Below are 27,491 nucleotides of genomic sequence, written 5' to 3'. Positions count from 1 at the left end.
GGAGCTGCACTTGTTTGTGGGAGTATATAAGAGAGGGAAGAGTTTTTAACAAAAGCCTTTTCCCTGGCCAACCAGCAAAAGTAGCTCTCTGTGGGAACAGGGCTCGCTGGGCACTCTTGAACTGACTGACTGTCTTCCACGGCCATCCGGGCTTGGATTTGTCTCTCCTCCAGCAGGTCCAAGTATCCACTGGGCTTCTCTTCGAGAATTCAAATAAGTTGGAGGCCACGGAGTTTGCCAGCAGTAGGCAGGCCTGGCACTAGTTAGCCAAAGACAGAGCAAGAGAAAGTAGGCTTGGGCATTATGGATCGCCGAGGCCCTGGCCCATAGCCGTCTCTCTGGAATGGGTATCAGGAGAGCTGTTGCTTTTCCTTATTTGACCGAGGATGGCCTTCAGCCCCTGAAATGATGGGCATCTAGCCACTAGGGCTTACCAAATACTACACAGAGCCACACTAGGTGAATTCTCTCTTTATTTTGTTGTAGTGGTAGTTGTTTTATTTGTTTTTGTGGTTTTGGGACAGGGTCCCATGGAGCCCAAGCTGGCCTCAAACTCACTATGTAGCCCAGGTTTACCTTGATCTCCTGGTCCTCCTGTATCCGTCTCCCAAGTTGGGGAATTATAGATACAACCCATCATGCCGAGGGCGTCACCTTGTATAACTTCCCTCTGATACCTATGAGTTAGGCACAGCACCAACACACTCAATAGTGAGGACAGAGGCTCAGAGATGATGTGTGTGGGCCTGTGCATGCTGCGACTGTGACTTAGCCCCCTACTCCGCGAAGTCAGGAGGGAAGAACTGGAGGACAAGTCTCACTGTAGGCTGTGGTTGTGCACAGACTTCTTAGAAGCTACGGCTTCTGATTTACGCTCCCTGACGCTGTCTGAGGAGGTTGTTTAGCTTCTGAGGTGATAGATGAGGGCTGGGTCTCCTGTTTACAGAGCATAGGGTAGAGGGTAAGCCAGGACAGTTTCTCTCCTTTGGTCCCTGTGGGCTCCAAAGACAGACTGCTGGGCAGTGCTTGCATCATCATTTTTAGGGCACTGGTACCAGCATAGCCACTCGAAGCTCTCTCTTCTACCAGCCACCCTCCCTGTGGAGAGAAGCCAAAGGGGAGCATTTCCCACCCATGCCCCTTGACACAGCTGGTGCAGCTAGAAACCCAAAGCCCAGTTGAAGCCTGGCTAACACATGTTTCTGTGGCCCTGGATATCTTCTGAGGGCCACCTCAGGCACAGGGATGTTCTGTATCCCTGATGTGACCCCCTGCCCCAGGAGCCAGCTGCCTGAAACACCTTACTCTACAGATTGTAATGGGCACAGCAGCTTGATGGGAGAGTGGGAAGAGGATGCCTGGGGTTAGAGCTTTTGTGTTCAGCTTTTTCTTCAAAAGTCTCTTAGAGAAGCTGGGAGAGGGGCAGCTCTGAAAGGGACATTGTAGCCCAGTACCTCATCCCAGTCAGTGAGCATGCCACTTAGGTTGCTGTTGTCCTTTCTATGGGCATGCAATGCTGATGGAAGACCCTACTGTCCCCAGGAGCCACAAGACCACAGTCTAATGCCTCAACTGGCTTGTCAGCCTTGCCCACACTGCACTTGAGCTATACTCACTGGCCATGGGCGCCAGCTCTCCTGTCCCTGTACCCTGATGTCCTCTGGTTAATACACAGCTCAAATAAAGACACTGAGGACTGTTTGGAGATGCAGAGAAAGTCTGCAGTTTCCTAGGTACAGGCCAGGAAGCCCTGGACTCAGCCCAGGATCTTGGGGCCATTTGTGTTCTCTGCCATTTGCAGCCTTCCTTGTGGGCTACAGAGGATCCCCACCCAAAAGCCGCAGTAGACAGATAGATGAGGTAACAGTGAGGTGGCTATTAATCATGGGAGGCATGCTCAAGCCTGAGGTACCTTCCTGGAAGAGCCTTAGTTCTCCTTTCCAAGAGACTAGATCCACAAGGTCCCTGCTCTTCAAGCCCTAACCTCACTCCTCCATCTTCTCCAGGCCCTGGAAACTGTCCTGGTGGCTGTCTTCCCACTCTCACCCTCTCACCATTGTGTGTACTGTGTAACCCCAGGACTTCTGGATATGACCTTGAGATGTCCCTAACACTGGGAAAGGTGTGGCAGACAACCTCCTCGTTGCCACTTGGTCTAAACCCAACACCACAATGGGGGTTGGAGCCCCTCCTAGGACTTGCCTATTTTCAAGGTCTTGGTCACCTTTGTCACCTCCTGCAGGGATCACCATTGCCAGCGGAACTGCTTTTTTGAAGCCCAGCAACATGACAGGTTGAACTTGAGATCTCTAGACAAATGTTTCTCACTTAATCCTCCCTGAGCTGGCCTCGGGTAGCTTAGCCAAATTTATCGGACACCACTAGTGCCTGCAGGAAACATTGCCTTTGTTCCAGGCATTGTGTTTGGGTGTGGGAGTCCAGGGTAAACAAGGTGAAGTCCCTGTCCTTGAGGGCAGCCTATTGGGAGAAATAGTATAAAACAAAGGACCCACCGCTCCTCCCAGACATCACCATCCATCCCTGCCCTCCACATTCTCTTCACTGCACTGCCACTTGTAGCTCCCAGACCAGTTGCAAATCTACAAGAGAGGGTTATTGGAGTCAGAGGTGGTAACTCAGGTCTGGAAACGCAGCACTGTGAAGGTGAGGAAGGAAGACTATGAGTTCAAGCCCAGCCTGGGCTAGAGAGCATAGACGGTGAGCCCTTACTGCAAAATTGAACAGAAAGAGGCTGCAAGATGCTCCACAGGTAGACATTTGCTGCCAAGCCTGATGACCTGAGTTCGAGTCCCCCGAGCCCACATGTTAGAAGGAGAGAACAGACTCCCAAAAGCAGCTGTCTTCTTGTCTCCATACATGCTCTGTGGCATGTGCAGATCCAAACACAGCCACAAGAAATTAAAAAAAAAAAAAAATAGTGGGCTGGGGAAATGGCTCTGTGGTTAAGAGTATTGGCTGCTCTTCCAGAGGACCAGGTTAGATTCCCAATACCCACATGGTGGTTCACAACCATCTGTAACTTCAGTAACAAGGGGTCCAACACCCTCTTCTGGCCTCCAGCACTGAGCACACATGATACATAGACATTCAGGCAGGCAGAGCACTCATATACATAACATAAAAATAAGCTAAAATTAAAAAGGAGCCGGGGACTGGTGTCACATGCCTTTAATCCCAGCACTCGGGAGGCAGAGGCAGGCAGATCTCTGTGAGTTCAAGGCCAGCCTGGTCTACAGAGCGAGTTTCAGGAAAACCTCCAAAGCTACAGAGAAACCCTGTCTTGAAAAAAACAACAAAAACAAAACAAAACAAAAAAGAGGAAGGAAGGAAGAAAAGAAATGGGGCTAGAGAGATGACTCAGTGGTTAAGAGCACTGGCTGCTCTTCCAGAGGACCTGAGTTCAATTCCCAGCACCACATGGCAACTCACAATTGTCTGTAACTCCAGTTCTAGGACTTATGACCCCCTCACACAGACATACATGCAGAATAAACAGCAATGAAAATAAAATATGAAAGACATAGGAAAGCAAAATGAAGGAAGGAAGGTAGGAAGGAAGGAAGGAAGGAAGGGGAAAACAAAGAAATATAAAGAAAAAGAAATGAGGCTGTTAGTAGTGCCTAAATTATAGAGGCAACAATGAAAGGACATTCGTTTGAGACAGATACTCACTATGTAGACCAGCCTGGCCTCAGAGCGCTGGGATCAAAGGTATATGCCACCATTCCTGGCTGAGATGACAAATAGAGCCTGGCACATAGGGCTGGGCTGATGACAACTGCCTTTTCTTTTCTCAGAAGAATAGATAGCATTTGCCAGGGAGAGCAGTGGATTGATGAAGTAACATAGAGCCCTGGTTCTCATGCACACTAACGACTGTTTACTTTTGGCAAGATATCTTCTCCAGCATCGTCTTCATGGGTAACAATAATTCACTTAAAAGAGCAAATTTACTCAAGGCTGGGAGAATTTCCGCTGGTAGAGTGCTCTCCAAGCATGCATATCAAGCTTCAGTTCAGGGCCAGTGAGATGGCTCAGAGGGTTAGGGTTAGGCATGACCCCCTGAGTTCAATACCCAGGTCCTATATGGTGGAAGGAGAGAACCAGCTCCCACAATAAAGTTGTCTTCCAACCTCCATAAGTGCCCCATGGCACATGCATGGACATAAACACATGCACAAGTGAATGTAATCAGAAAAGAAGTAAAGGCCTGGGTTTGACACCCCACACTGCATAAACTGAATGCGGTACCCGAACCCATGATCCCAGCACTCAGGAGATCAGGAGTTCAAGGTCATTCTCAGTTACATATGAATGTGGAGGCCAACTTGGGATATGTAAGACACTGTCTATAAGTAAATACATTTTATAAGAATAAGGTTGTTGGGAGGGGTGGGGGCTGGTGGGGATTTGGGGGGAAGGGAGGGAGAGGGAGAAGGGATTGACATGTGAAGCAAGCTTGTTCCTAATTTGAACTAATAAAAAATAAATAAAATAGATGATAGATACATAAATAGATGGATGGATAGATAGATAGACAGACAGACAGATAGATAGATAGATAGACAGATAGCCATTAAAGCTTCAGACTCATAGCAAGAGTTCAAAATGTGCAGCCTCTGAAACTCCAAGAAGGCAGAGGGAACTGGGAAAGAAGCAAGCATGCCCTTTATTAGTAAGGGCCCCTGTTCCCTCAGATTAATACTTGAAACTTGACCTCCCTGATTTGGTTCACATTCTCCAGGGAAGAGCGTTCCCTGATAAAGTGTTCCCTCCCTTGGTCCTCTGTGCTTCTTTATAGAGAGCTAGGAGGCATGGGGCTGTCCACACTTCAGCCTCACCTGCCTGAGATGGGCACTCGGCTCCCCTAATCACTCTCCACGCCTCACCCACCCAATCCTGGCCCCCTCCCACCCCCATCGGGGGTTCTGTTCCCTCAGCTCCTTAATCAAATTAAGGGAAAGGAGAGGGTTTAGATAGGGTTGCTAAATATATTTCTGTTTAGGGGATATGAAAAAAGATGTGCCAGGGAGGAAAGGGAGTGTGAAATTCCTTCATGGAATGTGTCCTGAACCTCCTTTCACTAGAGCGAGCCTGCCCGGATCACCTCTCGTGGTAAAGTGCTTGTATGTCCGTTATCTCCTGGAGATACGGCTGGTGGCATCGCGCCCACCCAGGGAAAGGTCTGCTGAGGCCATCAGACCCTGTGAGCTGGTCTGACCCTGGTCTATATATTTCACAGGACACCACAGGGGTGACTGGGCTTTCTGTAGAGTGTGACACCAGCAGAGAAACGTTCACAGTTGGAGGGCACAGTTCACTGGTGCCCTCCCCCACACCAGGGCTTTAGGAAACTTTTTTTTTTTTTACACTACTTCAAAAACCATAAAGTTTAAAGGGGAAAAGAAAAGCCACCATGATCCACTCATAGATGACTCTGGCAATCTTTCAAGATTGGACCTCTAACTGTCTGTGAAATGCCTGTATATACTTATTAGAAAGTGGGATTAGACACACAGTTTATATTTTATATTGAAAGACCCACTCGAAATGCCCCTGAGCCCCCTGCCCCGAAGCTGCCGGGGCCTCCCAAGCCTTCACCCCGGCAGGGCTCGCGCCCCCGGCCCGCCCCGCCTGGCACCGAGCCTCGGGGCTGGGGCCGAGCAACGAGCACCAGATGGGCAGGCCCGAGAACGAGCACCAGGTAGGCTGGGGCCGAGCAACGAGCACCAGGTGGGCCGGCACGAGGGCGAGCACCAGGTGGGCCGGCACGAGAACGAACACCAAGGAAGCCGGCCTGGAGCCCTGCCCCTGAGCCCCGCCTGATGAGAAACACTCCGTCCCAAGGTCTCCGCCCCCAAGGTCAGCCATCAGGAAGGGGGGGGGAATTGAGTCTGCTGTACCAGACACCAGACCTTGAGAATATGCTGATCTGGAATGGCTCTGTGTCTCATTTGAACCATCCAATGGAAATGATTCTGTATTTCGCCTCATTTGAAAGACTCTGTGTTTCACCTCATTTGAATAACTCTGTACTTTGCCTCATTTGAATAACCCTGTATAGCGCCTCATATACATTGACCAATGGGAATAGCTCTGTATAATGCCTCATTAGAATTATCCAATCGAATCCCTGCTCCTAGCTTGCGCCTTTTTCCCTATATAAGGACCCCTTTCCCTTGGCTCGGGGCGCTTAGCCACACAAAGGCTAAGTCGCCCCGGGTACCCGCGTCTCCAATAAAGCCTCTTGTTTTTTGCATCCAGTTCGTGGCCTCGCTGATTCCTGGGTGTGTGGGTCTCCCTCTACGAAAGTGCCTCTTCGGGGGGGTCTTTCAATATTTACCTATGACTTTAGTGTTTCAGTTCATCAACATTTCTTCAGAAAAATCTCTTTCGATTTCCTTTTACATTGGTTTGGGTGCAGGTGGATATATGAGCCTCAATGAATGTGTAGTCCCACAATGGAATATGTAAAGGTCAGAGGACAATTTAAGGGAGTCAGTTCTCTCCTTCCACCATGAGGGGCCAGAGTATCAAACTCAAGCTCAGTAGCAAGTGTCTTCACCTGCTGGCCCACTTTTCCAGGCCTCAAAAATCATTTCTTTTTTTGTTTGTTTGTTTATTTTATGTGCATTGGTATTTTGCCATGGGTGTCAGGTCCCCTGAAACTGGAGTTACAGTTATGAGCTGCCACGTGTGTGCTGGGAATTGAAAGTGGGTCCTCTGGAACCAGCCCTCAGAAATCATTTCTGAAAAAAACACATAATTTGGATTTGTTGCTTATTTAAAAAGGTGTATCAACACTGAGGTAACTGTTGCTTACACAGTCTAGTCTCTGAAGCCAGGGACTCTGAGAATGTTAGGTACTATGTGACATTCATGTTAAAGGTAAGGATGGCAAGGCCCAGTGAGGCGAAAGAACTTGTCCTCAGTCCCTAGGATCCCAAAACATGGGCACAAACATTTGTTTTGCTTCCCCCCAACCCTGTGCTGGGAATGAAACCCAGGACCTCATGCATGTCAGAAAAGAGCTGTGTCCCCTATTTCTGGTGGCCGTTTTTAACATCTAAGTCACATTCTCCATGAATTTATCACGATGAGTAATTCTCCTTTTGTCGGACGCCCAAGGCCCCCCCCACGTGCCTCCCCACGTGCCCCCCCCCACTATTATGATTAGCTTAGCTTTAAGCCACCTCGGTTCACATCTCTTGTTATTTCTTCAGAGTCATTTCCTAGAAGTGAAGTGACTGTGGATCATCCCCTAACAGCCTCGTTACATATTAGCAAGTGACTCCAGAAAGCCAGTGTGCCCTCCCACTCGTGTGGAGGAGAACCTCTTTAAATGCAATCCCACTGGTAGGTGGAAGCTCTCTCTCCTGATGTGATTTGCATTTCCTTGATCTCTGGTGAAGCTGAACTTGCCTTTGCATGTTTTTAGTCAGTGGTAGATCCATGGTGTCTGCCACAGGGCAGCTTTGTCACTCCTGCCTGGCTCTCCCTCCTCCCAGTCTGTACCCAGTAACTCTAGGGAAGCCTCTGTGGGAAGAATCTGTGTTCACATTTGCTGTGACCTGCAGAACTTTGGTGGTGATATGCCACTGCTTAGACTATTTTCACCCCGACCTCAGCCACACCTACCTCACTTTAGGCTCAGCAACACTGCCCCACCTCAGAGACCAAAAGGTCAGAGAGCAATATTTCCCCTCAACCTAATCTGCCATCTCAGGCCATTCTAAAGGGAGGAGCTCTCTACAGGAAGTAACCAGTCTTAGAGCCAGCAGGCCCGTGCCCTCAGCTTTCTCTTCCCAGGAAACTTAAATTCCTCTTGCTCTCTGGGGAGGTGAGAGAGCAATGGGGCCAAAGAAAGGACCTCGGTTTCTCATGAGCCTGTGGCCTCAGCTGCCCGGCCTCCCTTCTGAGATCCTGGTGGGCTTTCCTGCTCTTTGAAGAGGCCTGTCACCCTTGGCACTAGAGGGGCATGTGCCATCGTCTCTCTTGGGCGTGTGAGCCCCTTTCTCTGGTGGAGCACAGTGGGTACAGAAGATGCCACCCAGAGCTGGATCCTCCTGGTCCAGAAGAACATATGTGGGAATCCCCCCTCCAGGCTCCAGCTGCCAGTCTGGCAATGTGTCCTTGTGGGTGCCTCAACTGTTCACAGTCACCCAATCCTGCCTGCTGCACTTGGGATTGCTAGCCTCAAGATTGGACAGTATGACCTCCTCAGCTTCTATGGACTACCAGAGATATTGTCTCTTCAGCTCCCTTGGTAGAGTCATTTTAAAAGCCCAATTCTGCTATCCTAGTATGTCCCAGCTTCAGAAGATGCAGGGGGTAGGGGATGCTACATGCCATTAAAAATGTCAGGGGGCAGGACAGGAATTATAGCATGACTCAGAAAGTTCACGATGGCACTATCATGCCAACCCAGCAGCAATAGCCTCAAAACATCTGAGTTCATTCTCTGGCAAAGCATCAGTTACACATTAAGGAAACAAAGGTTTAGAAGCCACGTTCTGACCTCAGAGAGCCAAACAGGACAAAGCCGGGTTGAAAGGCAAAGGAGTGGTCACAGGGCACTGTGTGATGCAGACCAGGGAACTCTGGGTGACCCAAGGTAGGCAAGGGGCTTCACAGAGGTGGCTATTGCAGCTGGAGCTGGAGGGCAAGGATGTCAGACATGAAGGTGACTCATGGGACCAGATGTCCTCACACAGCTAAGAACAGAGTCCCAAAGGTGGAGATGCAGCAGCCATGGTCAGGGAAGGCTGGGTCCTCTGAGTTACTAAAGGGACACATGTACAAGGCACCAGAGAGGAACAGGGACCAACTAGACAGATGGGACAGACAGAGACAGGAGGTCAAGAGTTACAGCAAACCATTGGCTCATGCAATCATAGGGGTTGGCTGGGAAAATCCCATCCACAGGCTTGCCTGGACGCTCCAGAAGCTACATCACAGGTAAAATTTCCTCTACAGGGAAGCCTTGGCTTGTGTCAGATTATCTAGAATAAACTCCTTAAAGTCAAGGGTTTCTAGGCATTAATCATCTACAAAATAACCACACAGCAACAACAGAGCTGCAGTTTGAGGCTAATGCGGACTATGGAAATCCTGGAAGGGAGGTGGGAGGAAGAAGGAACAAAAATTTTACACAAAGTTGGAGCCAGGCGGTGGCAGTGCACACCTTTGATCCCAGCACTTGGGAGGCAGAGGCAGGCAGATCTCTGTGAGTTAGAGGCCAGCCTGGTTTACAGAGTGAGTGCCAGGATCCAAAGGTACAGAGAAACCCTGTCTCGAGAAAGGAGGAGGAGAAGGAGGAGGAGGAGGAGGAGGAAGAGGAAGTTGGTAGTAGGACCCAACAGGTGAAATAAATACAGAGTCTGAGGAAGCACAGTTACAATCGAGAGGCAGAGGCGGGAAGACAGGACAGGACTGAAGAGAGCCACCCAGGACAAAGCCACATAATAGTAAATGGAGGTCATTTTAGTATTTGTTTCCACTTTGGTTATATGTGAGGATTTCTATGATAGACACTATTTTTTAAAAAATATAGGTCAAGCCGGGCATTGGTGATGCACGCCTTTAATCCCAGCACTCAGGAGGCAGAAGCAGATGGATCTCTGTGAGTTTGAGGCCAGCCTGGTCTCCAGAGCGAGTGCCAGGATAGGCTCCAGAGCTACACAGATCAACCCTGTCTCAAAAACACAAATGTGTGTGTGTGTGTGTGTGTGTGTGTGTGTGTGTGTGTCAAGCTGGTAGGATGTGAATAGGATATCAAGAGAAGGAAACCGAGTCCATGTGTTAGAACCATACAATGCAGTCATCCTGTTGCTACCTCCCCATATCCCACAACTGGGGTTGGTGCTGTAACTCAAAGTGGTAGAGAGCTTGCCTGCCTAGCATGCACAGAGCCAGGTTTGATATCCCACTGCCCCGAGCACCACAAAAACATGCACACTGGAACATAATGTCATCCCGGCACTCTGGAGGTACAGGATGACCAAGTTCAGGGTCATCCTGAGCTATACAAGAGGCGCCTTTAAAATAACAGAGTGCACCAAACTCTCCAATTGAATGTCTCTTTGCTTTAACCTTGGGGGAGCTAGGGAGGAAAATAGGTTTGTCATACATTTCTTTTGGGGTGACACCTCATTTTCCCAAGGCTGATTCAGGACAGGTCAGTTTGTTGACAGGTCCCCACCTGTCCTTGTTTCCAGCAGACACAGTGTCAACCAGCCTGAGAATTCTTGGACTGAGAGGAAGGTGAGGTTTCTAGAACTTCCCTTCTCCTCCTCCTCCTCCTCCTACTTCATTCTATCCATCACTGAAACTGCAAGGTAAAGTTCCAGAGGAGGAAGAGTTATGGCTGATGGTTTCCGTGGTTCCTTCCATGCCTGTCTCCATGCCAGGAAGGCCCAGTGGACCCCAGAATACCCATGTGTCTAATCCCTGGATTAATGGGATGAGCCCAGAAGGGACTGCAGAGGCTACAGACTCTGGCCTGACCCTGGCAGAAGATGAGACAGGAGCACCAGGCCAGGACTAACAATGAGCCGGCTTGCCTACCTGTGGGGACACTGGAAAGCAAAGGGTCTCCAACTTTCTGGTCTGATGTGACAAAGGGAAGGTCTGATTCTGTCCTGTGACTTGGAGCATTGTGTGCCACTGTTTAGACCTTCCCTTGGAAGACTGTGGCACTGACCGGCTCAGAGTCACAGGTGACCCCAAGGCTAAAAAAACAAGAACCCAACAACAAAAAAGCCAAGAGGAAGTTTCCACAAAAGATCTAGATTCTGTGCACCTGCTCCCTGGCAGAGCCAGTTTCATCCTTTCTGTGGCCCCAAGAGCAGAATGACAGAATGAGGTCGATGACTCCTCCTGACAGTCAAATCTCCCTCTCCCTCCTGAGGAGAAAGAGGAGGAAAATACAAAAAAAAAAAAAGAGAGAGAGAGAGAGAAAGGAAGGAAGGAAGGAAAGAAGAAAGGAAGGAAGGAAGAAAGAAAAAGCAATACTTCCCAGTTTTAGGGAATTGCAAATACCCAGCACAGGCTTGGAGAGGGTTAAGACAGAAACATTCCACCCTGAGCCTGAGTCCGACTCTATCTAGAAACACCCTGAGAAGACTAACCAAAGGATGAACAGGGTGGGGCTGCCAGGCCCAGAGCACCCTCAGGAGTCAGAGTTGAATTGCTGGAAAGATGGGCTCGCCCAGGTGGTGGGGGTAAAGGTTAGGGGCAAGGCTTATAGCAAAGGGTGGGGTACCATGGTAGAAATTAAGAAAGAAATATCAGCCTGGTGGCTCAGGCATGTACTTTAGAGGCTGAGATGGCAAGATCACAAGTTCAAGGTTAGCCTGGGCAACTTTGTGAAGCCCTGTCTCAAAACATAAAAAGACAGGGTTAGGCTATGGCTCAGTGGTAGAGCACTTGTCTAACATATATGAGAACTAAGGTTCAATACCCAGTAGTGAAAAATACTTAATATATACTCACACATACATGGAACATCTGATCTAGCAACCCCATTACAGCATGCCTGGACAGAGAATCCAGTAGAGTTGCAAGCTGTATTGGAGATGTGTCTGCACTACCATGTCCTTGACAGCACTGTTCACAAGGGCTCAGAGGCGAAGCAAAGTAAATGCCATCAACAGATACCTGGTCAAAGAATAAACACAAGGAGGTTCCCCCAGGTACCCCAGAAAATGTGAAGCTGATTCTATTAGCCACTTTGGGGGGGGAGGTGCTGAGGGTAGAACCCAGAGCCATACCCCCAGCTTTTCATTATCTTATATTTTTATGTATTTATATATGTATGTCTCTCTATATATCACAGGCTGTCCTTGAACTCCCTAAGTAGACCAGGCTAGCCTCAAGGTCACAGAGGTCTGCCTGCCACTGCCTCCCTAGTACTGGAATTAAAGGTGTGCAGCACCATACCAGGCTTAAAAGATTGATTTTTTAATTATTTATTTTGTGTGTGTGAGTGACACACATGACGGTCAGTGGACAACTTTTCAGTGGTCTGCTCTCTTTTCACACTGTTTTTGAGGCAGAGTCTCTTGTTCTTTTGGCTGCTGGATGGCACACTCCAGCTTTCCCATACTCCTGCCTTGCCACCCATCTCACTTCAGGAGCGCTGGTATTAAAGACACAAGCTACCATGTCTGGCTCCTTGTGTGGGCTCTGGGCATCTACTGAGCTCAGGTGGGCCCTCAGGTTTGCTTTGCAAGTCTGTCTGTCTGTTTGTCTATCTGTCTGTCTTTCTTCCTTGCTTCCTTTTCTCTCTTTCTTCCCTCCCTCTATTCCTCCCTCCCCTCCTCCCCTCCCTCCCTCTTTTCTTTCTTTCTTCCTTCCTTCCTTCCTTCCTTCCTTCCTTCCTTCCTTCCTTATCTGCTGAACTATCTCACGATCCACTTTTGACAAAGTGTGAACCAGGCTTAAGTAGCTTCCCTGGAGATCAGTCAATATCCAACGACTGTAATTCTCTTACTTTCTGTCTCTAGTTTCCAAAAGGTGACAGACATTAAATCACACAGCTGAAGAATAGGCAGATCACCAGATCCAACACCCCTCTGTGTATGGGGGACGTCCTCTCTTGTAGCTCTCATTAGCCTGTTCTTGTTCTGATGCACAACCTCCCCCCACCCCACCCCCCCACACACTTGCTTTCTGGTTGACATTTAGCTGTCTGCAGCTGTGTTTCTTCTGATTCCTTGTACTTAGGGCCCCTGATCTGGGGTCTGAAGGAGGCCTCTCCTTTCTTGGATTTCTACCAGTTTCTCATTAAGGTATTGTTCCTGGGTACAATGGGCTCCACGATCACACCTTGATGTACTTCCCTTTTCGTGTGCACACAGAGCTAGCTGGGCATTCATCATGCCTCTTTCCCATTGTCCCTGCAGAGGGAGGTAATCCAACGCTCCACTTTAAACCTTGGGTGAGCCAAGGTCATCAAGATGTGTGGCATTGAGATGCCACCCCACGAAGGAAAATGACTCCATGGCCACTCACCTTGTTTGGGGCCTTGTTTGCGTTGCTGTGCAGTTGTAATGGAAAACGAATAAAAATAAAAATCCCAGGGCCCTTTTTGGCCAGCGCTTGGGAAGTTAATCCCATTGTCCTGGCCAAATGCCAGTTCAGGTCCCTGCATTCTGTTGGCCTCTTCTTGCAGTTTGCTGAAGATGTCACTTGCCTCTTTCCCACCCCCACCCCCACCCCCAAGCTGTGACAGAACAGCTGTCCCTGCCCCACCCTTCGAGAGGCCACATTTCAGCAGGATTTGGAGGGGCCCTCTCTCCCTTGGCCAGCTCTGGGAGAAGGGAAGGACCTGGGATGGGTAATATGCTGTCTGCCTGAGGCAGAGGAGATCTGTGTGGGAGCCGGTCTGAGCACTTTCACACACCACAGAGTCACTGGCTTCTGTCGTGCAAATGACTTTCAGAAATTGCTAATGTCTTCCCAGAACTCTGTATAGGAGCCCTCCATTTGTTTTAGGCAGATTTAAATGTTTTTGTATCTGTACTTCAAATTTCTCTCCCCTCCGCACCAGCGTGCTGTAGTTGCTTCTAATTGCTTCCCCTAAAGCTTAGCTCTCTTTCCGCTACAAGATTTAGTGCATTTTGTGATAAGAAGAGTGGGTCCGTACAAATGCTGTACAAATAATCCCAACGATGGAACAGTCTTGTATGAATAGTGGAGAGAGAAAAAAATACAGTAATATTTTTCTCTCTAAAAAAATCTTTACTTATTTTTATTTTATATGTATGAGTTTTTGCTTGCATGTATGTCTGTGTGCCACACACTTGCTTGGTGCCTGCAGAGGACAGAAGAAGGCATGGGGTCCCCTGGAACTGAAATTAAAGGGGGATATAATTCTCCATGAAGGTGCTGGGAAGGGAACCCCAGTCTTCTGTAAGAGCAGTAAGTGTTCTTAGCCTCTGAGATATCTCTTTTTGTAGCACCCAACCCTCCTCTTACTTTTTATTTTTTAATTTATTTTGGTTTTTTTTTTCCAGACAGGGTTTTTCTGTGTAGCCCTGGCTGTCGTGGAATGAGCTCTGTAGATCAGGCTGGCCTCAACCTCAAAGAGATCCACCTGCCTCTGCCTTCCAAGTGCTGGGATTAAAGGCGTGCGCCACCACCACCCAGCCCTCCTCCCACTTTTAAAATGGGGTCTGACTTTGTAGCCCATCATGGCTCAGAACTCAGTGAGTAGGCTGGCCACAAGCTTACTGCAGACATATCCTGCCTCATCCTTTTGATGAGTGAACCACACCACCGCACCGGGATCTTGAATAAAGAGTTGTTAAGTACCATGACTTCAGCAAATGGTAGCCTCTCTGAGAACTAGTTAGTTACCAGATTCTGGGGGAAAGATAGATGACAATGACACCTGATAGATAGGCTTGTCCTAAGGATGGAAAGAGGTGACATGTGAACCCTGAGCACAGTGCATCCGTGACAAGTTTGCCAAAGACCGCTTCTGTCTTCCCTTTTTCCTTCTTCCTTTTGATCTGAATCAGCCTGATTGTGTTTGTGTTTGGTTGTCTCCTAGGGCTGTGTTGTGTACCATTGAAATCCTTGCTGCAACGTTGCCATGGTTCCTAGCTCAGGTTTTCTATTAAGATGCTGGTAACTTTAAAGGATGAGAAGGGGTGGGGACACAGTTACTAAAGTGCTTGCATAACATGCACAAGACCCTTGGGTCAGGCCCTGGAGCTGTATAAACTCCATAGTGGTGCATGCTTGTAATCCCAGCACTGGGGAGGTGGAAGCTGGAGGACCAAAGGTTAAAGGTCATCCTCAACTACATGGCAAATTCAAGGCCAGTCTGGGCTACATGAGATCTTGTCTCAGAAGTGGGAAAAAAAATATATATATATATATATATACATACATACATACATACATATATATATATGGGCTGGGGATGAGAAAAGGGGGCAGGTGTTTTTCTGGAAAACATGCCCCACATCAGCACAGGCTTGTGAAGGCTCAGCTGTGCCTCTAGCCCCTTCTTGCCTTTCCTTGGGTCAGAGAGGCCTCTTCCTGGCTGTTCTGTGGCCTCAAACTGTCCCCTCCCTCAAGTTGCCATGGCTGATCTTTGGGGTGATATCTGAGTTTTGAAGAGAAAGCTCTGTGTGAGGGCTGTTTACTTTTGGGGGTGTGGGGTGGGGTTGGAGCTGGCCTTGCGCTGCCTTCCAGGAAGAAGGAGGGACTCCACTCTCTTCTGATGAGTCACTGGGAGAGAAACTTCCAGTGTTTGCAAACATCATCAGCCAAGCTTAGGCTTCCTGGGGCTCTGCCCAGCCCCTGCCAGGGCTTGCCGGGCCCACCTGAGAAGACTTGGGGGTAGGGGTGGGAGGTCATGGGGTGAGAGGTTCTGCCACCGCCTGAGGTGGAAAGCAGCCAAGAGACAGTTGTGTATCTGGGAACTCCAGCAAGTGAGGCACGCCAGAGGACCTTCTACAGGGAGCTATGTCTACAAACCAGGCCCTGCTCTGGGTGATAGGAGAAGGTCAGGGGCAGGAAGTGGGCTTTTGAAGCTGCAAGGCAACTCAGTTGGTGAGCATCCGATATGCTCCGAGTTGGATGCTCAGCATCTTAAACCAGGGCCACAGATTAATTACCCCATATTTTCCTTAGAGGCCTGCCCTCTGCAGAGGGTCTCCAGTGACCCTCCGACCCCAAGGTGGATAGATACCCAGACCCATGGGTGCAGGGTATCTATGGAAACAAGGCAGGGCCTAGGTGAGAAGTTTGCAGGGGTCTTCCTCTCTAGGGGAGACGAAGGAGGAGCGGCAGTTTCCTGGGATCTGCTAGAGCCAGATGGGACTCATGATTCTCCCAGATGGAACGGATCATGCATGTCAGATACACTTCTCTCAGGATACACAGCGTTCCCCTCCTCCCCCTCGCCGAAATGAGGACTCACAAGGTGACTCAGGCGGGCAGCCAGACCCCAGGGATCTGTGGAGAGATTGGGTGGCTAGAGCAGGATCACAATAGACATCTAAGCGTGCTCACCCGTCTGCCAGTCACCCTTTCCGCTATTGTGGGACATCAAGGGAGGGATCCTGTTCTAGGAATTTGTCCACGGCAACCCTATCTGCTGCTTGCTCTGTCTGTCCTTGGGTTCCTGCCAGCCCGAAACTCTACCTGTTCACTGCTGCTACCCCTACTAGGGAGCAGGGCCTTGGCATTAGTGGGGCCCTGAGCCTCTAGCCTGCCATGGAGCGTCTGTCTCATCATTCACTAGTGAGAATGTGTTCCGTCACTGATTTTTTGGTTGGGCTAAGAGACAGAGCCCTCTCTGGGCTTCGGAATGCCACCGTTTCAGGTCTAAGCACCTTCGGGCAGCTGGTGGGGAGGAACAGGGGAGAGAAATGTTTCCACAAAAATCAAAGAGCAAGCCGATGGGGGGGGGGGGTTGCAGATTGCTGCTATATTTAAAGTGCATTCCCCTGTCAGGGAGCCACAGCTTTGAAAGCCATCCCACAATACTTTGCGCGGCTATATGGCTTTCTGTCTGTCTCTCCTTTTTTCTTTCTTCCTGAAGATGGTAATGCTTTGGTTCCTCCCCCAACCCCCTCAGAGCTGCAGCTGCAAAGAAAGAAAGAAAAGGGTTTCATTAATTAGGTTTGTTTGATACGTGGGGCAAGCTGGGCACTGTGCTAGATGCTGGCGACACCCACGGGGGAGGGATAAAGGGTCTCAGAGCCAATGATGATCACACATTTATCTGGTCACTTGTTATTTCTTGAAGATGCCCGATCTTCTGGGGCTTAAAATTTTTTGTAAGAAGATAGATGACTATGAGTGAGTGATGTGCCTTGTTACCATTCACAGGTGAGTCTGCCCGTTTGTTATACCACCCCACCCCCAGACTGAACTTCTTGGCCCTGGATATGCTGTATTATTTATAGCTCCCTTCTCAAAAGGACATGACCACACACTGACCCTCCTCTTGTTACTCTCACACAGAACTCATGGCTTGGATGGACGGAGATTGTAGGCTGGCTGCTCAGTTTTTAGTCTGCACATGGAAATGAGTGTGCCATGCGTGTGTGGGTGGGGTTAAAGCACTGGGTGAAAGGGAAGATTGGAGATAGGGGCGAATGGCAAGTCCTGGGCCTTGGGACACCCAGGATTCAGAGTTATGTAGAGAGAAGAGCACAGGGAGAGGCTGAAAAGGAGTCGGAGGGAGGCCCAGTTACTGTGGTGGCGTGAGTGTGGGCTTTGAGGGAGGCACCAAATTGCAATACCTAGTACTGTACAGGCGGATCTCTCTGAGTTCCAGGACAGCCAGGGCTACATAGGGCGATCTGTCTCAGAAATAAGTAAATAAATAAGTAAAACCAGCCTGCTAAACTGATGAGTTACAAACTGTAGTGGCTAGGAACCTCGTCTACCACCACCTGGGATGGTCAGGAGATGGAGGTGACTTTGCTTGAATAGCTAGCTGACAGGCCATTGTTAGTCTGCAGTCTGCTCCCAGGAAGTTCCTCCTTCTTAAGTGTCAGCTAAGAGTTGGAGTTTTGCACAGTCAGCCATGAGGACGACACTTGCTGATGTAGGGGTTGGGGCAGGGTGAGGAAGATTGTAGAGAAGATGTTCTGTTAAGTTGTTGAGATTTCTCCGATTTTAGTTTTGCAGTATGCAGACACAATGATGGTCACAGAGTGCTAGTGTGTGTTCAGTGACATGAGTTAGGCTAGAGTGAACTTGTCTTCACACAAAGACTGGCAGAATGGAGTTCTGAGGCCTGTTGTGGGCAAGGACTCCAGAGCATAGCTCCAGAACAGCCAAGAATATACGGCGCACACCTATAATCCTAGCATTCGGGATCCTGGAGCAGAAGGATCTCCAATTTGCAGGCAGCATTTCAATAATGTGGCCTTTCCAGCCATCATTTCACTTAGCCAGAGCAAGCAAGAGGTGGCAGATGGGATCCTGTCAGAGGTCCTGGCTCCTGCTGGCCTCCCTGTGTAAGCATTTCACGATGCCAAATCTGGTCCTTGTGCTTAAATGGGCATTTCTCATGGCACATGACCTTCAAGTCAGCTGACTACATCAACCAAAGGAAGGGTGATGCTCTGTATGACAGACTGTCAGGGGATAAGTAGGCGGGAACACCTTTTAGGATCTTTACTTTCTTGACCTTGCAACCTCTGGTCAAAAGATGTATAATGGGGGTGTGAGAGATGGCTCAGTGGTTAAGAGCACTGGCTGTTCTTCCAGAGGACCTGAGTTCAATTCCCAGCACCCACGTGGTGGCTCACAAGCATCTACAGTGGCTCTGAGGCCCTCTTCTGGCATAAAGGCGTACAAGCATAAATAAATCTTAAAAAATATTTATAACAATTGAAGAATCACATTAGTTATTTTTAACCTGGAATGAATCACTAAAAGGCCTATTGGATAGTGACATAGACATCCTGCTTGTTAAACTGTGTGTAAATCAAATCCAGGATATAGCACTAAAATAATGTTTGGGGGCAGGGGCTGGACAGACAGCTCAGTGGTAAAGAGCACTTTTTGTTGCAGAGGACCTGGGTTCAGTTCCAAGCACCCACATGGCAGTACCATCTTTAACTCCAGTCCCAGGAGGTCCCATACCTTCTTTTGGCTTCTAGGGTACTAGGTACACATGTAATGCACATACATAAGATGCAAGACACTCATAAATAAATCTACATTTTTCTCATTTTTCCTCTTATTGGAAATAGATTATTTTCTCATTTTATATATCCTGATTGTAGTTTCCCCTCCCTCTACTCCTTCCAGTTCCCCCACCTCTCCTCCCCTCCAGATCCTCTTCCTTTCTGTCTCTCCTTAGAAAAGAACAGGCTCCTAAGACATAACCAAACATGACAAAATAAAATATAAGATGGACCAAAAACTATCATAAAAATATGGAATGCAGCTGAGCGTTGGTGGCACATGCCTTTAATCCCAGCACTCGGGAGGCAGAGGCAGGCGGATCTCTGTGAGTTCGAGGCCAGCCTGGTCTCCAGAGCGAGTGCCAGCCAGGGCAGGTCCCAAAGCTCACAGAGAAACCCTGTCTCGAAAAACAAACAAACAAATATGGAATGCTTCATGTATTTGCATATCATCCTTTCGAAGGGGCCATATTAATCTTCTCTGTATTGTTCCAATTTAGTATATGTGCTGCCAAAACAAGCACAAGTCTAAATTTTTCAAAGAGAGAGAGAGGGAACTTAATTCTCTTATAGAGGATTTGTGCTCCTTTCCAGTACCATATTGGATAGCTCACAACAAGCTATAACTCCAGCCCCAGGGGATCTGGTGCCCTCTTTTGGGCTCCTCAGACACCTGCACTCACATGCACATATCCTCTCACAAATACACACACAAACACACAGTTAAAATAAAGTAAATCTGTGGGCTGGAGATGATTTAGTGGTTAGGATCACTGGCTGCTCTTCCAAAGGATCCAGGTTCTATATGCAGTACCTACATGGTGGCTCACAGTCATCTGTAACTCCAGTTAGTTCCAACGGATCTGATGCCTTCTTCTGGCCTCCAAGGGTACCAGGCACACCGTGGTGTACAGACATACATGCAAGCAAAACACTTATTCATATTAAAAAAAAACTTTTTAAAAAGACTGTTTGGAAATGAAGATTCAAAAAGATAAGCACAAAACATTCAATTATAGGTAGGCTCGGTGCTTGGGATACACAAAAATCAACAAGCTAAGTAAACCATAAATGGATTTAACAGGACTATGGTTTTCATGTAAAGGACTTGGTTTGAGTTCGACAATAACACTACAATGTGTAAATGGAAGAGTTCTGGATGCAGGTGGGTCATGCTCAGAGTGGTGTGCTCAGTACTGGGCGTGTCCAGAGGTGCAGAGGGACTGGGACCCAGGCTTTAGGAAAACAGTGCTAGTACCCACTGCTCTTCATAGTTAGGAAAGGGGACATTAATGCAATAAAGAGCGTCACATACTCAGTGGGATCACCTACTTGGAAGATTAAGCTTGTTCAGGGTGGTTTTGGAGAGCTAAATAAGAACGAATGTAAGAGAAGGTGGATTCTGCCCAGAATGGGGCTGTTTTAATGATTACAGCTGTCCAGATATGGAGCAGACTGCCTCTTGTGGCCTCCACCACTTCACAGGAGGCTGCAGAGGGCTGAGAACTGGCCAGGCAGGCCTCTTTTGCAAGTCACCTCCTGGCTTTTCTATCTGAATAGCTTTTTAATCTAACCTGCCTTTTATTAACTGGTGTCCTCTTTTCCTCTGATCGTACTTCATCCTTCTGCATTGCAGGCGCCCTTCTTTCTCTTCTCTTCCTGTCCTCAAGTGATTAAGTACATGGCTGTGAGCCTTGCTGGAAGACAGAGTAACCTTTCTTACTGAAGCATTGCAAACAAGAAGTGAGTACAGCACTGTGCATAAAACAAACTGAGCCTCAATTTTCTCGTTTTTTAAAAGGCAGGTTCTTGCTGTGTCGCTGTGGCTGGCCTGGAATTCACTGTGTAGACCAGGTTAGTCCCAAACTCTGCCTGCCTCTGCCTCCTGAGTGCTGGAATCAAGGGAATACTCCACCACATACTTCCTATTTCTTCTTTTTAGCTGAGATAAATCTTTTATTTATGTTTCTCCCAACTCTGTTTCTAAATAAAAGTAACCAGGGACTTTGTCTTTGGAAGTCTGGGTTCATTGTAAGTTTTGCCAACCTCTAAGCAAGGGGTCTGAGGGATACCAACAGACAGAGGAAACAAAGGCCTATTTGGTATGCCTGGAGCCCATGATGAGTGAAAACAAAAACAAACTATTAGTTTAAGGAAGCATTCCAGCCTTCAGTAAAAAACAAACAAACAAACACAAACTTGCAAAGAACATTCCAGAAGGGCAATGGAATGTGGTAGCAGTGCCCATGAGATTATATAGGCCATTCTCATCTGTGTCACCCGATGTAGTTTTGCCTTCGTTTTGTTTTAAACCTACGTTTCATAGCCATTCCCATAAGGCAAGTGAGTGGTTCAGAGGCCGTCCGGTTTGTTCGTGAATGGAAATCAATGAACTGGAGTCCAGCAGACATTTGCTGAGACCTTCCTGCTGGCCCAGCCCTTTGCAGGTTACTAATGGGTGGAACTCTCACTTAAACTGCAGGAACTCAATAAATGATGAGTGGATGCTGGAGACTGACAAGACAGACAAGTCATGTTCTCATGGAGCTCATATCTGGGTGTCCATGAGACACTAGGAGACAGCCAGTAAGCAAAAAAAAATACAGCCTATGGTTCCATAGAAGGGTTCTGGGGGAGGGGGCCTTGAATAATATGATGGAGGGTGCACTGGGGAGGGGAGTTGCTTTAGATAATAAAGGCATTTCAGGAGGGGAGGAATAAATGGAGAAGATGGCCTGAGGGGAGTACCAGGAACTTCTGTTGTAAGATGCAATTACAGCCCTGAGGGAGGGGGCTACAAAAAAACACACCAAAACAATACAAAACAAAAAACCCAAAACTGAGACCCAGTGAACTTCTCAGACAGTTTCCAAACTGAGAAAGGGCACGATCTTCCTGCCCTCAGAGCCTCTTGGTGTGAAAAACACGAAGCCAGGCAGAACTGGACACAGGTAGTCTGAAGACCCACCAGCTCTCCATCACCACACCCCCACCTCGCAGGCAGTCACCTGATCCTCCTGAAGTGGCTGTGACCTAACCAGTTTCCACCTTGCTTCGAGGGAGTGAGTGCATTGCTATACACTAGAATTTTTGTTTGTTTGTTTCGTGTAGGGTTCTGTTGGTCCTTTTCCAAGTATCAATCAGAACTGCATGCCAGCCTCCACTCCTTGGAAATAATTAAATGAAATGACGTACTTGACTTTTTTTTTTTTTTTCAGTCGGGTAATGCACCGCGATTTGCATCTGTTGAAGGAATCTATCTTAAACCTTGAGGAGGAGCCGTGTGGGACGACTCAAGTATTTGGTGGGGCGAGGGGATAGCATTGCTAAACACTCGAGTGGACGAAGTGCTTCATTTTGCAATCGATTCCCTTAAAGAAGCCGCTCTTTGTGAAAATATCCGTAAATTCCACCTTCCTCTGCTTTTTAAATTCATTTTCTTAGAAAAGGTCCAACATCACGGGCTGGTTCTAAACTCGTTAAATGCCGGAGGATGACCTTGAACTCTTGATCCTATTGCTTCTATCTGTGCGTGCTGAGGTCACAGACGGACATCACACTTGATTCAGTACAGCCTCTTTATATTGGCAAAATTACATTTCTGCTAGGCTCTGAACAGACCTCACGGACAGAGCAGATGATCTGTGGTTTAAGAATAGCTTTGGGATTGAAGGCTCCTTCTCTCCCATTGGGGGAAGTGGAAGTCTGTATAGCAGCCTTCATTTTAAAAGCCAACTCCAACCACCTAGCATACGCTTAGCTGCTACAGCATAACCTGTGACTTCTGTGCAGACGAGTGTCAAAGGCTGGGGGGGGGGCACTAAAAATCAAATAAAGCTTCCTCCTTCCTCCCCTAAGGTGGGATTCCCTGTCGGGGGCACAGAATCCGCAGGGGAAGGAAGGGCTGGTGTTGGCGTGCCAAGGAGATGGGGCTCTCGGCTGGGGGTGTGGGATGCGGTGTTCCCGAGGCGACAGATGAGCGATTTTGGCTGTGTGGGAAGGGAACTGCGGAATTCCTCCCCTTGCTTGCTGAGGGGGCCTCTGAAGGAGGCATTAGGATGCAGAGCACGGCTCGGGCTGTCCAGGGCGCGGAGGCGAGCCAAGGACACCCGTTCTAGCACCTCCCTGCCACCGCGCGGCCCCAGGCGGCAGTCCCCCAGCGGCGGGGCAACGAGCGCAGAACGCCCACCCGTCAGCTCCGCTTCCTACTCCCGGGCGCGGACGACCCGCGGGAACCCCGACCGAGAAAACACTCGGGCTCGCCCTCAGCCCGCCCCGGCCCGCAGCGAGCAGAGCTCGGACAGGCAGGCGGCCTGAGCGCGCACACGCACGCGCACACACGCGCGCGCGCGGCCTCGATCCGGGTTACTGGGGGCGGCGCGCGCGGAGGGGGCGGGGCCTGCCGGCGGCGTGGGCGCGCGGCGCGCGCGCGCGCGGGAGGGCGCCGGGGGAGGGCGGGGCCGCGCGCGCCGCCCGCCGCGCTGGGCGCTCTTGGCCAATGAGCGGCGTCCACATGCCGCGGCGGCGGCGAGAGGGGAGGCAGCGGCGGATAAATGCTATTAGAGCAGCCGCCGCGGAGCCGTCCCCGACGCCACCTCCCGTCTCCTCCGCCGCAGTTTCCTCCGCCGCTGTCGGGGGTGCAGAGCTGAGGAGCTCGTGCAAGGCGCGCCGCGCAGCTCCCCTCCGGCCGCCTGCCTCGCTGTCCTCCGCGCCGAGGGCTCGGCCGGGCGCCCCTCCTCAGCCGCGCCGGATCTCCTCAAGGCAGCGCCGGGGCCTGCGCTGCCTGCGGCCGGCTGGCAGCTGAGGAGACGTACCCTCGCGGCGCGGCGGGAGGCTCGCAGCCCCTCGGGTGGGCTCGGCGAGGCCGGGCCGCGTGCGGCGGTTTCTGGGGGAGGGGGCTCGGGTGATTCAGCGCCCGGTCAGGCGGAAGCGGCCGCAGCCGCGGAGGAGGAGAAAGAGGAGGGGACAGCTGTCCGCGCCCGGGCGCCCGCGGTGGCACGAGCCCGCGGCCCGAGTGCGAGGCGGAGGCGAGGAGGCCGCGGGGACGCGAGGCGAGGCCGGCCGGGGCCCCCGCAGCCATGGAGAACGCTCACACAAAGACGGTGGAGGAGGTGCTGGGGCACTTTGGCGTCAACGAGAGCACGGGGCTGAGCCTGGAGCAGGTCAAGAAGCTCAAGGAGAGATGGGGCTCCAACGGTAGGTGCGGGGTGCCGGGGCTGCAGCGGCGCGGCGCGGGCCCGAGCGCCAAGGAAGATGGCTGACCCGGCTCCACCTCGTGGGGTTCGGCTCGGCTCGGCTCGGCGCCCGACGGCTGCGAGAGGCCGGGCGGTCTGGCCGCACGCGGGTCCGGGCCTCTCCCGACCTCCGGGGTCTCGAGCCAATGACCTTCCCGGAGCGCAGCGAGCCGGGGCGGGGGTGTGGGGAAGGCCCCTGCGGCTGGGCTGAGTCCCCCGCGGATTCATGAAGCGTCGATGTAGTGGAGAAAGTCTCCGACCGTTTCTTGTACTCCCCAAAGTTACACATCTGGCAGAAATGATGACCCAGCCGGAACGGCTGCTGCATGGTCCGGGAGGCCCGAGCGAGCTTACGGGCAGGACCGTGGCCATTGGTTACCGGGACTGCATATTTTTCTCGGGGTATATCAGTGGAGAGAGGTTGAATGTTCATATACCCACATCTGTCTTTAAGACAACGATGATGGTGGATTTAGCAGTTTATGAGGCGCTAATAACATGTCCTTTTTTTTTCCCCCCCTCCTGACACGTTGGCTGGTGAATTTCGGCATTCTAGAATTACCGGCTGAAGAAGGTAAATCTTAATGTTACTTTGGAGAGACCGTCTGTGTGCGGACACGGGTTGATTGATGTAGACAATTATAACAAATGCCTTTTTTTTCTTACCAGGAAAAACCTTGCTGGAACTTGTGATCGAGCAGTTTGAAGACTTACTAGTTAGGATTTTATTGTTGGCCGCATGTATATCTTTCGTAAGTATTAAAAAACATTTCATCTGCCCATAAAAGCTGAAAGGATTTCACTGATACACTAGAAAACAAATAATAGCCATTGAGTTTCCATGTTTTTTAGACAAAATAACCCAAGTGTTCGGGACAAAAAAAAAAAAGTCAGAAGCTGTTTTGTTGAGAAAATAGATACCTAGCTTTTACAGTTCAGTGAGACATGATTCCTGACTGCAGGGTCTCTGATATTCTTGTGCCTTGCCAGGTTTTAGTATCAGAAAGTTTCTTGTGGCAAGGCCTTTTCTGTTGGGGTTCTTCCATTTGTTATCATGTTGTAAGATCACACTAAGATGATGTTAGGCACTTTGTAAATAGAATGTACAAAAGGAATATTCCAGTTGCTTTGCCTTCCTGGTAGTGGCAAGGTGACAGTTGTCCCTGACAGTGACAAGAATAATGACGGCAGTGATGGTGCCACTGTTGACCAAATTTGGTCACTGACCTTTAGGATGGCATCTAACCTGGACCCCCATCTTGAGTGAGTCCTAGATCGAGAGAATGAAGTTCTCTTTGGTCTAAATATTAAAGAGGGAATGAAGGTAGAAGTGGTTTTTGTTTTGTTTGTTTGTTTGTTTTGCCACCCCACCCCCACTTGTTCTGTGTGTGCTTGAGCCCTGTGTGGTTGCTAAGAAACTAGCGAAATTCGGAGACCCGTCAAAAAACTAATGGAGTGGCAAGGGTATTTCTAGGTTATTAACATTTTTCTCTTTAGTATCTTTTTCACTGCATTTTCTGACCAGTGGACTTATTTATAGTTTCCTTAAAATGGTGATAATGGTACACAGATGGTCTTAGCCTTTGTTGCACATACTGATTTTTGTTCTTACAGCATTGTATTATACCGTGATAGCAAGTGAAAATCATGTAATACTTGTTTCAGGTTTCACAAAACTGACAGCTGTAAGGTTTCAATTACATACATGTTATAGGCTGACCTAGGGGTCCTGTGGTGGTGGCCTCTGAAAACACTAGATTGTTTAGAGAATTCACTGAGTTCAGTTGAGGAAAAGATTAATTTTTATTTATTTTTTAAAAAAATATTAGTGGCAAAGTTGACCTTGAGCAATTGTGTACCTGAATTTTGCCTTGAAACTGTAGTATGTCATGTTAGCTAAGTGTTGTGTGGTCATTACTAGTTCAGTTCTCAAGAATCTTGCCTGTGGTTTTCATCGAATAAAATTTAGATTTTCATAGCAAACCATTCAGCATACTACAGAGTCATTCACTCTCTACATCTTACATATCTTTTTGTGATTAATTTTTAAAAATTTTGCCCTATAAATGGTCACACTATTGGTAAGACATAGTTTGAACATGTTGACATGAGGTAAGATAAATTATACATTTGGGGAGTTCAGGGCTTGTATTTATGTAGGCTACATAATTCTGAATGTCTGCTTTGGCAGTTAAATGCTGGCATTCACTAAGGTCATTAGGGACATAGAAATTAACTAGCTGATGTATACCAGCCATAGGCAAAATGCATTCCCACTGGTTCCTTCTGTTTTATAATTTGAAGCAATCTTGGAAGTAGTGTCCCTTGACAAAGAACAAGTTACCGGCTATTGGATATCAGAGGGTTTCCAAATTGTGAGTGGTCAGTTTGACATTTTAGCAAGTAAGATTTGTGATTGTGGATGGATTTTACGATGGAGTATTTAGGAATTTGTTATTTTGAATCATTTTCAAACTTTTAAGTGCTTAAATTTTCTGTAATAGAGGACATTACTTGTTATTGTTTGTAGTTGAAATGTTCATTTTCAATAACTACTTGGAATTCTTGTTCAGGAAATGAACTGTTACATTTTTATGTTATGGGTTGCTAACTGGCTAAAGAAAAAGTGTTTAGGAAGTGCTTTATAGAATTCACCTAATTTGCTTTGGTTTATTTGATCAAGATTGTGCATAGATTAAGATACTGTTCTGAGGCTTCTCTAAGCCTGCACCTACTCTAGAATGTGTGTTACTGACTAGACTGTTAAGTCTGTATTCAAATCTTAAAAATGATCTGTAAGTTTGCCTTGTTTCAAAAGAAAAGGTTCAGGAAGCTGAGGGATCAGGACAGCCTGCGCTAGAGTAAGACGCTGTCTCAAAGGCTATAAAAATGGAAAATAGAGAAATTGTACTGGATGGGTGTTGTTGATGCTTATTGTGGAGGGTTGATTATGCTATGTGCTACTTGATCTGTTCCTTTCTTGTTTCTTTTTATTTGTTACTGCCTATGTATGTTTGTGTACAGTGTAGGTATATGTATGCTTATTTAGGTATGTTGATGCACTTGTGTGAATGTGTGTGCAGTGACCAAAAGTTGACGTTAGGTGTCTTGTTTAATGACTCTCTGCCTTATATACTGAGCCAGGGTTTTTGGATTAAACCCAGGGCTCACTGATTCAGCTAGTTTAGCTAGCCAGCTTGCACCAGGGATCCATCAATCAGCCTCCCAAGTGCTGCGATTACAGGCAGGCCATCACTGCTTTCTGGCTTTTATATGAATGCCCGAGGTCTGACTCAGGTCCTTAAGCTTAATGTGATAAGCACTGCCTGCTCAGCCAATCTTTCAGGCCGTGTTTTGATGGTTTTTATTTTTGAGACCGGTCTTACTGTATCTTAGACTGGTCTCAAACTCACTCTATATAGCCCAGTCTTATGAGATCTTCTTGCCTTACTTAGCCTCTTAGGTGCCAGGTTATAGGCTTGTGTCACCAACTCCAGCTATTTATTTATTTATGTAGCTTCCAAATAAGAGTACTGATTTATTTGTGGTAGTCAGGCTTAACAGGAAAAAC

General features: G+C 48.6%; 1 protein-coding gene and 1 non-coding gene across 3 annotated transcripts in view; one reads left to right on the top strand and one right to left on the bottom strand.

Annotated features, from left to right (window-relative positions):
* Positions 1-19,104: 19,104 nt before the first annotated feature.
* LOC113835500 lies at positions 19,105-19,210 on the bottom strand. The gene has a single exon (XR_003485089.1). It is a non-coding gene; the product is annotated as a U6 spliceosomal RNA (small nuclear RNA).
* Positions 19,211-23,489: 4,279 nt separating this feature from the next.
* The window catches only part of Atp2a2 (ATPase sarcoplasmic/endoplasmic reticulum Ca2+ transporting 2), a 48,881-nt gene continuing 44,879 nt past the window's right edge, over positions 23,490-27,491 (top strand). For both annotated transcript variants that reach the window (XR_003485072.2, XM_035443303.1), the window contains exons 1-3: positions 23,490-23,882; positions 24,477-24,494; positions 24,590-24,672. Coding sequence is in view for 1 of the 2 variants with exons in the window: in XM_035443303.1 (XP_035299194.1) it covers positions 23,765-23,882; positions 24,477-24,494; positions 24,590-24,672 (219 nt within the window). In the remaining variant the exon portion in view is untranslated. The remainder of the gene's footprint in view (positions 23,883-24,476; positions 24,495-24,589; positions 24,673-27,491) is intronic.

This window comes from Cricetulus griseus, chromosome 4 (genome assembly GCF_003668045.3).
Source record: "Cricetulus griseus strain 17A/GY chromosome 4, alternate assembly CriGri-PICRH-1.0, whole genome shotgun sequence".
NCBI classification, from domain to species: Eukaryota; Metazoa; Chordata; class Mammalia; order Rodentia; family Cricetidae; genus Cricetulus; species Cricetulus griseus.
Note: the sequence above shows the minus strand (reverse complement) of the source record. Positions and strands in the feature narration are given on the sequence as shown.